This window comes from Artemia sp. Qi Xiang Cuo, chromosome 11 (genome assembly GCF_049724085.1).
Source record: "Artemia sp. Qi Xiang Cuo chromosome 11, ASM4972408v1, whole genome shotgun sequence".
In the NCBI taxonomy this organism is placed as follows: Eukaryota; Metazoa; Arthropoda; class Branchiopoda; order Anostraca; family Artemiidae; genus Artemia; species Artemia sp. Qi Xiang Cuo.
Genome location: NC_142804.1, coordinates 58,107,560 through 58,120,004, shown reverse-complemented (window position 1 = coordinate 58,120,004; position 12,445 = coordinate 58,107,560). Strand labels below are relative to the sequence as shown.

General features: G+C 37.3%; 1 protein-coding gene across 1 annotated transcript in view; it reads left to right on the top strand.

The window, feature by feature from the left end:
* Nucleotides 1-12,445, top strand: part of LOC148947172 (uncharacterized) — a 238,625-nt gene that overhangs the window by 60,800 nt on the left and 165,380 nt on the right. Inside the window, exon 2 of the mRNA XM_089097301.1 lies at nt 10,498-10,687. Within this exon, the coding sequence (XP_088953427.1) occupies nt 10,605-10,687 (83 nt within the window). The 5' untranslated portion in view covers nt 10,498-10,604. The remainder of the gene's footprint in view (nt 1-10,497; nt 10,688-12,445) is intronic.

Sequence of the window (12,445 nt, the reverse complement as noted above, 5' to 3'; positions counted from 1 at the left end):
GGACCACTGATGGAAATGTTATGGTTAAAACCGGACCAACCAGTGCCAGTAAAGTGTCAAATAAGGATGAGATTATCATTTTGAAAAGATATCCTGATACTACGATCGGGGGCATTTAAAACTAAGAAAGTGCGTTGATAATACTATCCATGGGTGTAAGGTGTAAGTACTTTGTAACATTGTTGCTTTTCTACCTTAGTGCTATCATTTCCTTTTCTCTTTCTATTTCTCTTTTTCATCTCTTTTTCTCTTTCTACTTCTTATCCTGCTTATGCTGTTCCTGTTCTATTTCTTGATTATGCCTCTTTTCTTGTTGTGATAGACGGTCGGATTTCTCAGACTTAAAAAAAATAAAAAAAATAAATAAAAAATAAATAACGGGGGGGGGAGGAACAGAGATTTTTTTCACGTGAGGGTTGCCCGGTTTTGGCCATGTCATCATCAGCACACATCATCACGAAATAATACAAACACCGGAACACTCCTGTTATTACTATGTTCCTCCACTATCATTATTTAGTCTAATTGATGAAAATAAAAACATCGTTGATCTCAACGATGAATGATTTTTCATTCTTAACTGAACAGTCCCTTCTAAAAACCGCATTTCTCAATATGCCAGGATGCGATGACGAGACAGCTACTGATCCCGTGATAGACGGGGTGAATGCCTCGTCCTGCTCATATGCAACACCCCAAGAATATCTTAATGAAATACTTCCTGTAATTTCTACTAATGATAAATTTAATCTTTTCTGCCATAATATTCAAGGAATTAAACACAAATGGGATGATATTCGTACATTCACTGCTGAAAAGAAAAATCCTTTTAGTTTAGTTGGTTTAACTGAAACTTGGCTGTCTTCTCAAGATGACATGTCGCCAAACTGTTTGCCTGGTTTTGAAGCCATACATCTTCCACGGCACGTAACAAAGTCCTCCGGTGGCATTACATTATTTGTAAATGATTCTATCTCTTTCAAGCGCCACGATGACTTGCAATCAATTTTTAATGGTGTGGTCGAACGTCGTTGATCTGTCTACTCAATAGTCATTGAAATTCTTCGAAAGTCATCTCCAGTAGATTTCGTGTGCCTTTTTTATAAGCCACTGCCATTTCCAAGTGACATTTTCTGTTCGCAAGTTGAGCAGCTTAGGTCGGAGATTAATGAACGTGGTCGAGGTAAAAATACATGTCTTATGGGTGACTTTAATATCAACTTGCTGACGACTGACGGTGACGCCAACTTGCGTTAGTTCCTTGATACAACTGTATCATCTGGTCTTCTCCCCACCATATTCTTTCCTACACGGTATTTTTCAGCTAGAAATACTGCAACACTGATTGACAATATATTCCTTTCCTTTAACCCTCACACATCTTTTACCTCCCATATTATAACATCTGATGTTTCCAATCACTACCTAGTCATCACAATGGCCCCAACAAGGGCAGGCCGGTCCACTAAGTCAGTGTCTAATCGTGTTTTCACGTATCGAAGTTTTGTCCAAAAAAACATTGATTACCTCACTGAAACCCTGAAATCGAATGATTGGTCTGTTGTAACTCATGGGTCTTCGGCAGATATGGCAGTAAATACACTCACAAGCCTGCTTAAACAGTTAACAGAACGATGTTTTCCTCTACAAACAAGTCGGATCAAAAGTGTTCCCTAAACTCCTTGGATGACGAAAGGTCTCGTTCAGTCTACCAAACACAGAAATAGACTGTACCTGAAAGCTTGTAAATCTACAACTCCTGAAGCAAGAGAGATACAAAAAGTACAGAAATACATTAAACAGATTAGTATGTAATGCAAAGAGGCGGTATTATGCAGAGAGAATAAATGAATGTAAGAGTTTACTTGAGAAAAGTATGGAAGGTTGTTAATGAAATAATTTGTCAAAAAAGAAAGAAGGTGGCTATACCTAAAGAAATAATAAATTAGTCCAGGACTTTTAGGGTTTGACCCGGACAAAATTGCAATATAAACGAAAATTGTACCAAAATGATCAGAAAAAAATTCTGTACAACATACTAAAAGTCCTCATAAATCCGAGTGGGGCCAGTACCCGAAAAACAGGGGAAAATGGGGAAATGCGGGGGAAACTACGAAAAATGCCTAACATGCCCAAAAAATAGTTCAAAGTGAGTGTTCTGGGGCTTTCCCATACGCTGATTATTAAACTGACATCTAAAATACAGTTTAGAATAAAAGTACTACGGAAAACGGGGGGAACAGAGGGACGAGGGGAAAAAAATTTAAAAATACAGGGTCGGGGTAGAAAACATTTTGAAATATGTTTTCTGGGGTCTTTCTATCGGCTGATCCTGAAACTGACATCTAAAATGAAATAAAGAACATGAGCCCCACCATAACGGGGGAAAAGGGGAAAGAGGGGAAGAAAAGGGACAATTGAAGTCAGGGGTAGAAATCAGTTTGAAATGTGTTTTTTGGGGTTTTCCTATCTGCTGATCACGAAACTGACACCTAAAATGAAGGAAAGAAAACGAGAACCATGAAAACCGAACACAACTGGAGGAAATAAGGGAAAAGGGGAAGGGAAGCCTGACTCCTGAGCCAGCTGCTAATGGCTAATAAGTAGGCCTATGGACAAAATAACTCGCTTTAGTATCAAACTTTTACTTTCTTGCATCACAGACATTTCTTACAACCATTTGAATTACTAAACATAAAGAAAACAACCGCTTGGCAGTGATCACAGTATAAAACTTCAGCTATTATAAGTAAAATTTGTACTTTCGAAGGCAATATCGTTGAATAAAAAACTAAAAAAAACTTCAGTAACTATAGGTAAAATCTGCACTTTTTAAGGCAGTAGAGTTGACTTGAAAAACACAGCATTGATGTCACTAGTCGAGCTCCTCGTCTTCGACAATCTCGTTGTCCCTGTTCAAACACTTGATACCCTGACATTCTTCGCACGCGAACGTACACACTAATCCATTTTTCTTGCAGCTGCATCGCGAGTTCTCGCAGCCTGTCTTACAGTTGCATCTCACGACACTCAAAAGATTCTGAGGTGCGGGCAACAAATCGGTCATCACAGGTGAGTATTTATGGTCTCTGAGGACCCAATCCCAGTCAGCCGGGTCGAGGTCAGCTGGTTACCCTTTCCAACAGGATACCTGGAGGCGCCCTCGCTGGGAGTGGAATGAAGCTGCAGCTTCGGTTGGCGGAAGCCTTTCAGGCTTAACAACCGCCGTAGTATTTGACGAAGAAACTTTTTCCAAGAAAATTCAATGTTGCAGCTTAGTGAGATCTTCGTTTGGTCGTGTTTTATACAAGCTAAGGAGAAGTTATTCACCCGCTTTCACAATTTCATCTTTAGACGATGATTCATCCAGAAACACTTCGCATTTTTTTCTGAACACTTCGCTCTTCTTCAAAAGAGGTAGCACAGCTTGCTTTCCAAGTCCAAAAACTCGTGAGGTCGTTTCACATCCCAAGAGTGCGTGCCCTACCAGAAGTAGCCTGGATACTTCTCCCATTTTTTTTTAACTTCGTTGAGGCACCAGAACCGTGTTATCGCTTCTTTTGCGTTTGTTGACGATTCGAAGTAAAGTGTTTTTGCATTAGGCGGGAGGTGATACAAGAGTATAATCAGAAGGTCAGTGTCGTTGCCAAGAACTATTGTTTCAGAGTTTTCTGCTTTCGTTACGGCAGTCTTACGATTAGATAGTCAGCATCGTCCTTCACATGGACGACTTCAAATCCTTTGGCTCTGAGTTTTTCCCCGATGTAGCTTATAATTCGCTGTTTGTTCTGAGAGTTGCTCAAAAACTCTTCCTTCTTTTTCTGGAGCTTCATCCCTAAGCTGAAATCGATCACTTGATGCTGGCTTCCCTTACACCGTCGGTTGTGGGTAGCATCTTTCGTGGTTGGACCAGTGCTGTATCCATCGAAGACAACAGTAGGGGAGGTACAGCGTCGAGTAACGAAACTAACATAGCTGTCACAGTTTGAATGATAAGTATCACCAATCTTCCAAGGTACTTGCTGAAGCAGCCAACCTCCATCAACTACAGTGACACGATCTGACACTGGCAGGTGGTGAATCGAGTCCGTTTTCGATTCTTTCCATATTGCTTTCGCTAGTGCAGGTTTGTCTGGCTGACGCATTATGCCAGAATTCTCAAACAAAACGGGCGAATAACTGCACAGTTCGTAACGTAGAGTTTCTGCCATGTAATTTTCAGATGTATGGGCAGCACCCGAAAGACGTTGAAAAAGCAGTGCAGGGTCGATATGCAAAATCTCGCCATCTATCCTTATGTTCGCATCGGATGCCAGTGTAACGACTTTGTCTTTCTTCCTGAATGAAAAACTTTCGACGGATTGGCCATCCTTGCGCTGGAGGATCAGCTCACCTACAGCTTTAGAATCCTCTGCATTGACGCCTTTTTGGGCAATCAGCCCGGAACCTATACCTCTCAGCACTCTGGAACTAGTGAAAGGACAGTTCTCTAGAAGGAATTCAAGAAACGTCAGTAGATCCTTAGTATCTCTCTTTATTCGTGCTGCGGTTGCAGTAACGTGCTGTTCACTAGAACTGTACTCTAGGCCTGTCAGTTTCTGCATTAGATCATTCACTGAAGAGAGTACTGGCATAGACATTGTTCATATGTTTCTCTGAAGCTCAGTCATCCCTTTTCCTCTTGTCAGCCCTCCATCTGTTCTTAGGCTCTTCATCAGCACTGTCTCGATGACGAGGTCTGGAGCCAATCCAGCCCAATAACGATCACTTCGTCGGGCACTAAACTTGCCGCTTGCCGCAAAATTATGCTTGACTTAACAAAAAAATCTCGTCGTACCTTGATTTATCCTGCTACCATGTCAAATGTGTAAGCATCCACGCAGACTGGGGACTATTGGATCCGCTAGATGTTATTCCGTCAGGATAGGTTTGGTCGTCGGCACTGGAACTCCGCGGTGACTAGTCTACCGTGCTTCTCTTACTGAATGTCAAATTAGAACAGGATTATGTTGACGAACCCACGCGCTTGTTGATAACGGCGAGGAATACGGAATAAAGTAATTTCAGTTACTTTCCGTATTTCTTTCTTGAGTTTTTTTTTTTGCCTTTTCCGAACCTATGGGGTAGCCGAACCTCTATAGATCTCATGTATTAACATTTGTAAACATTTCCACATGCTTTCTACCCCTACCCTGTATACTTCCCTTTTTCACCTCCCCCCCCCCCCCATTTCCCCGTTTTATGTTAATCAATTTTTTTATATGATTTTAGTTATCAATTTCGTAATCCCAAGCTAGGAACACCCCACAAAAAATATTTCAAACCGCTTTCTAACCCTACCCTGTATTCTTCTCTTTTCTCCCCTCTTTCCCCTGTTCCCCGTTTTCCGTAGTACGTTTTTTCTATACTGAATTTTAGATGTCAATGTTGTAATCAGCGTCTGTGAAAACATCAGAAAACTCACTTTAAACTATTTTCTGGGCATGTTCGACATTTTTCCATTTTCCCCCGCATTTCCCCCTTTTCCCCTGTTTTTCGGGTTTCCGCCCCACTCGGATTTCTAAGGACTTTTAGTATGTTGTATAGAATTTTTTTCTGATCATTTTGGTACCATTTTCGTTTATATTGCAATTTTGTCCGGGTTCGACACTTTTTTTTAGCTAAAAGTCCTGGACTAAATATGCGTGGTGAGACAATAGCAAGCGAATCTCGTGCTGATGCTTTTAAACAGTTTTTCTTTAATCAGACATTTTCGTTAATCTACATGCTTCTGGCCCATCTCCTGAACAAACCCACAGTAGAACAATATCAAGTCTTTTTCTAGCACCATGTACGAAAGAGGAATTACTAGTGATTATCAGTAACCTGCCTAATGGCAAAACCCAAGACACCTTTGGGCTGTGCAACTATATCTTGAAGAAGGCCTCTGCAGGTCTTGTAGCTCCACTTACACACTTGGTCAACTTTTTAATAGCAACCGGAGTTTATCCTAATGTGTTCAAAACTGCCCAAGTCCTTCCCCTCTACAAAACCGGAGACAGGAGTCCTATCTCTAATTATTGACCCATATCAATTCTACCAGTTATATCAAAAGTCCTAGAGCGAGTAGCTTATAACAGAGTATATAGATTCCTCGATGTCAAGCAGCTACTCTCTCCCAGTCAATACGGGTTTCGGCGTTATCATTCCACTTTGCATGCCTTAGTTGAATATATATTAAATAGCCAGGATGCTGGAGAAAAGGTACTAGTGATTCTTCTGGATTTCACTAACGCTTTCGACACGGTATGCCATTCAATCCTCCTCACAAAATTACATTCATTTGGCATATATGGTCTTGCTCACGAGTGGTTTTCATCGTACCTGACTGATCGTAAGCAGTGTTTAATTGTGGAGGGTAGTGTGTCGCCAGAATTACCGGTTAAATCTGGCGTACCTCAGGGGTCGGTACTTGGATTGCTCTTGTTTATTTTGTATATCAATGACCTGACAACATGTTTTACTACAAATGTACACCCAGTACTATTTCCTAATGACTCAAATTTCTTCATTGCTGCTGAATCATCCAAGTTTACTGCAGAAAAGGCCCAAAAAACTCTTGACGAAATATCTGACTGGTGTTTTCATAACAAAATGCAGGTAAATGCTACAAAAAGCTGCATCATAGTCTTCACTTCTGCTCCTTCAAACTCCTCATTGTCTCACAATGTCACACTGTCAATCAATGGAAATCCCATTCCTCAGACCACAGTCACAAAGTTCCTTGACGTATTTGTAGATTCCTCTCTTTCGTTCAAACATCACGTATTCCAGCTGTCTTGAACAGTCTCACGGCAGACATCATTGTTGCATAGAGCTAGTCTGTTTCTAAGTGCTGACATGATGACTATGCTTTATAATGCTTTTTCTTCCCCTACTTGAACTACTGCTGTTCTGTCTGGGGCAATACATTCAAATCTCATCTAAAATCATTAAAGATATCGACCGTGCAGTCAAGGCCACATATTGCCCCCCACCCCCAGGCTATACCCCTCAACAGACCTATACAGAGACACTGGAACAATAGATATAACAGAGATAATCAACATTAGTAATCTGCGTTTAGCACACTCGGCAATATCGAATAGAATTCCTCAAGGTCTTTCCAGGTACTTCAAACTTTGCAGCACAATTCATCGAGGAAGAGCTCTCCGCTGCAACCAGTACAATTTTATGTTACCGAAAAGAAGGCTTACAAGGTCTCAACACTCTCCAGTTTATAGAAGTATTTCTCTGTGGAATTCAATTAATGAATCTATTAAATCCATAAAATCATTTGGCACACTCCAAAAACGATACTTCTCATACACAGTATTGGATACACCATGAGTTAATGTCTCAATTTTTGGTTTGCATCTTATCCTCTCACTCTCCTTCTTTGACTCCACCTCGTCTCAGTTCTTTCCTTTCTAATTCTTTATCCCTCTCTTGTGTTATCAGCTCTTCTCTTTTCATTTAATAGTGTGATATAAATTTGTTTACCAATATCGGGTGTGACTCGTACAAGCATTGCTTTGAGTCGAAATGTTCTTGTTAATTGTTTCGTTTGTTCATTTATTTAAAAATAAAATGTTGATTGATTGATTGATTGATTGATAAGAAAAACAAGCAAAAAAAGATTCGCCTAAACAATAAATTCTCTATTAATCATTTTTTGTAAACAAAGAGGACTTTTCCCCTTTTTTATTACCCTGAGTTTTAGGTCTAGAACAATACAAGTGCAAAATTGTTTTAAACTGTAATAGCCATGTAAATTTTGTGCCACGAATAAAATATGATACACAATAAAACTTCATATTTCCATATAATAAACATAGGGAAAAATATTTTTGGATCAGTTTGCCAAATAATATGGAAATCTTTATTACTTTAGCTCTGAATATTTTCCAGATATCTCTCATAACAGTCTTTGAGTCAAACGCTCTAAAAAAATAGCTGCATAATATATTCCATTTGATTTGAAAGTCAAATATGAGCATGTGAAACTGTTCCATTCTTGCTCGGTTTCAAAACGGAAAAGAAAGTAAACAATATTTCACTGTACATGTTCTATAAAAATGCAAAGCGAATTTCAAGAGTCAAAACTAACAACAACTTGTTTCCGTTAAATCTTATGGGCTGGGTAGATATGCTCTTTTCCAAACTAGAAAGGGCCAATTTTTTATATAGCCGCTAACTTTCAAATTAAGAATGCTTTCTAGTATACCTAGATTTGGAGAGATTTTCACGCTGAGTTTTTTTTACTTGGGAAGTAAGTTTCAATCTTGTTATAACTACCAGGGACAGTGAAAATGAAAGCTGTTTAATTGAGCTGGTTAAGCGGAAACTTTCACAGCCATAATTATCTTTAGGAAAAAATTTGAAATTTTATTTTTAGTGAAAAAGGTGTAGTTATGCAGGTTTAGGCAGTAGCGGATGCTACATCTTGAAAAAAAAAGTTGGGTGGAATATCAGTAAGAAATAAGCTAAAAACAAATGGCACCAAATATCTTAAGAAGGTGTAACTTTTTAAAAAAATGCAGTTGTCTTTGGGAATAAGCAGTTTGTTAATGTTTGAGTTTTAAGGACGAGATGGGTCGTAAAATTTAACTAGTTAGGGTCGCTTATTTATTTTCATTGTTGAACATGGCAACACTGACGATAGTGTGAAACTCTGAATTTCTGAATTTTGAGACAACCGAAAGAAAATCCTAGAAAACCATAGTGTTCATGTTTTAACTGGCCTAAGATTGTTCCAGGGGAGACACAATGTTTTTAGTTTGATGTCTTCAGTAGTTTAAGCTGACAGAATTCAGCAAATTCAAACACGGATCCGGATTGAACCAATTCCTTTTGGTTGTGCTCTAGTGAATTTTTCTCGAAATTTTTATAAGAATTATCGATCAAAGCACTCAATTTACTTTTAACTTTGTACATACAGAAGGATATTCCCTGAAAGTCAGGAATAATACTAAACTATTGTAAAAATATACCCAGTAAAATTAAAATGTGCTCTCTGGCAGGTTTGGGCCTCTTTGGATATAAAGTCAGGGCATCAGCTGGCTGAATTTGGCACCTCAGAAACTAAGAGGTATATATAAATTTATAGAATTATGTTGATGACATAATCGTACCTCCTCATATATAGGACACCAGAGGGATCAGTATTTGCAAACAGAAGTCAATAGTATATGTATAAGAAAAGAGTGGACAAATGCTGTTGATAAACTATCTCAACCACCAACCCCACCCCAAAGCCTAAAATGTAAAATCAGATGAACTAAACATTTATTTTTGCTGCATATATTCAATCTTATATGCAGCGAGAAAATTCCGTTTCATCTATTTTATTTATTGATTTTCAAAGGGTATCGTAATTAGCCAGATGCTACCCAGAATTTTGAAGCAAAGCGCCCCGGCCCGAGAGCCGAAGGCCCGATTTTAGCGAGACACATGCCCCGTTGAGCATAAAGGCATTTTTAAAAGAACGAATCTCACGAATTCGATGCTAAGACGCTTCCTTTCTTTTTTTTCCACTCTCTCTTGTTCCAATTCCATTAGTCAAAACTAAAGACTATTCTCTTTATTTGCGTAAACGAAAAAAAAGAAAAATTAATACCAATAATAATATTTCTTTTGAATTATGAGTTGCTTGTACAGCTTGGTTAAATGAGGAATTGATCAGTGGTGGGTTCAAGATTTGGAGAAAGGAAAGGGAAGGGCAGCTGACGAGAACCGTGTTGACTTTTGTCCTTCAATCAGTGGTTTCAGAATAGAAATTCAAGTTCAAACTACACAATATTATGCAAATCCCAAGCCTTTGATATAATAGACGTAAGGACTGAACAAGATTAAATTGCACCCAATTCAGGGTCCCTTCCCTCCTCTCCAGGCCCTATCACTGCCTGGGAATGGCATTTCTGTAAGACCAATTTGCACTCAGGGAAATTGGATTTCTTGGGACAATTTCTATGCCGAAAAAAGCTATGCAGATTTCTAGGACAATTGAACGATCAATTTGCAGAAAAGCAGTTGACAACTTTAGAGTAAGACTTGGAAATGCTGCACTAAAACACGTGCAAGTGGATATTTTAATTTAGTACGGCCGATTAAAATGAGAAAGATGGCAGTTTCTTTTGAGAACTAAGAATAGGCACTTACATAAATGAGGTAGAGGGCTTTCTGTCCTATTTTTGCTATAATACATTTGTGTTTCACACGTAAATATCGTATGTTTGGCATTTTTCTATTGAACTTTAGCCCTCCTTCACCAGGAATCACAAATATAGATTATATATATATATATATATATATATATATATATATATATATATATATATATATATATATATATATATATATATATATATATATATATATATATATATATATATATATATATATATATATATATATAATATCCTTACCCCCTCCAAAGTTCTCTCATTAAACATAACCATCAAAATTCCGCTTCTTCAGGTCCAAAGAACTTGAAGCAATGGTTTGCATTTCAACCTCTCGCTGACTTCACAATTGCTTTTCCAAATGACCTTGGCATCCTTACAAAATTCCAGATTGCTGCTAATATGGTGGTATATGTAGACGATTTGAATATGGATATGGAAATTTCAAAGAGATCTTTAGAAGGAAACTTTGATGCCAAAGTGGGGTGAGTCAAGACAGAGGATTATATGCAAATAATAGGATCCTTAAAGTATTAAGGCCCGTGACAATATTTTTCTGATAGTTTGAATGGTTAAGTGGAAAATTATCGAACCATATGCATCTAAAAAAAATTAGGAAAAAGTAGGGAATACAACTTAAGTAGAAAATAGCTCTATGTGCAATTCTTTGACTTTTTCGTAATTCATGACTTAAATACTAGTTTGATAATGAATGAATGATTTTATTCAGTGATTAAACCCGTACAGAGTATTTCACTATCTAATCTATAAAATATAGCATAAAATATCAAAACTGAAAAACACAAGCAAAATACTAAACACCACAAAAACAAAGGAAAAGGAAAAAAAACAAAAAAAACAATAAATTGACAACAATTATTAGCACTTAATAGTAATTAAATGAAGGAAAAAAATTTTACAATATCTAGTCTCTTTGTTCGGTTCAATTATGCCAAAACGGCATACCGAGCCTCTTTGATGAACCAGATAACATTAATATTAAAATTATTAGAGTAATAAAAACCTGGTAATTTGCATTGCATTTCAGTTCTTTCATTTTCCAAAAATTTACACTCAAACAGATAATGATATAAAGTGTTTTCATCACCCCAATACCAAGTGGAACAATTACTTTTCTTAATCCTATTTAAAAATGATTTTAATTTATAGTGACAAGTTACAATCTGTGTCAATTTATAATTAGCAAACGTTTTTGCACCTTCAAGAAGGTCAATGTGATCAGTGAAAACTGAAGGATCCGGCTTGGCAAAATAACTCATACCATTTCATATATAGGTTTTTACGTAAGGTTTTCCGGATTTCATTTAAATTATTAGAAGTAGAAAGGGAATTACCGAATAGAGGATTTACTTGCGAGTCCGTATAATGTGAATGATCATTTAAATTATAATTATTTAAGCTACTGAGGGGTGGCCAGTAATCAGGCCTTCCTCTCTTTAGATATCTGGTGAGAGATATCTCTTTGGCTCTAAAATCGATATGAAGGCACCCAGCTAAAGCCGTTATTGTCTCATTTTTAGCGGATAAAAATTCTTTGGAAATAAAAAACATTTAGATTATTTGGAACGACACTAAATTTTTTACATTTTTTTTATTATTTAGCGTTGAAAGCCATACAGTTCGTGCATACAAAATGGTGGATTCAATAGCCGCTTTGTATAATTTTCTTAGGGCAAATAGTTTAAGACCCCAAGTAGTTCTGGTGGCACATAACAATTTTGTTGAATATTGCTTTGGCGACTTTTATTTTGCTTTCAACATGATCATTCCGTAGTAATTTTCTATCTAGAATTAAGCCCAAGTATCTCACTTTATCGCTTATTGGTATTCGATGGCTTAAAAACCGAAGATTAATCTGTGGGATTTCTCTTTTCTTCGTAAAGATGATAGCTTCGTATTTATTAGCGTCGAAATTTAATCTATTTTCATCGGCCCATTTTTCTAATAGTGTAAATATTTTTTGTGTAGTATGATTATGGAAATTGACATCTTTAGAATATATTGTTATACAGATATCATCATCATACGATTGTATTGTACATAATGTCGTTAGCTCTTAAAGAATCAAATCATAAGCATTAATATACCATAATAAATGAGAGAATAAGCTCTCTTGTGGCATGAATTTTAAAGTATCCGAGTTATATTAGCAGCTTTATCACCATAAGAAACTGATCGATGACTTTTAATCAACCTAACTAGAGGAGTGGGGCAACCTAAAT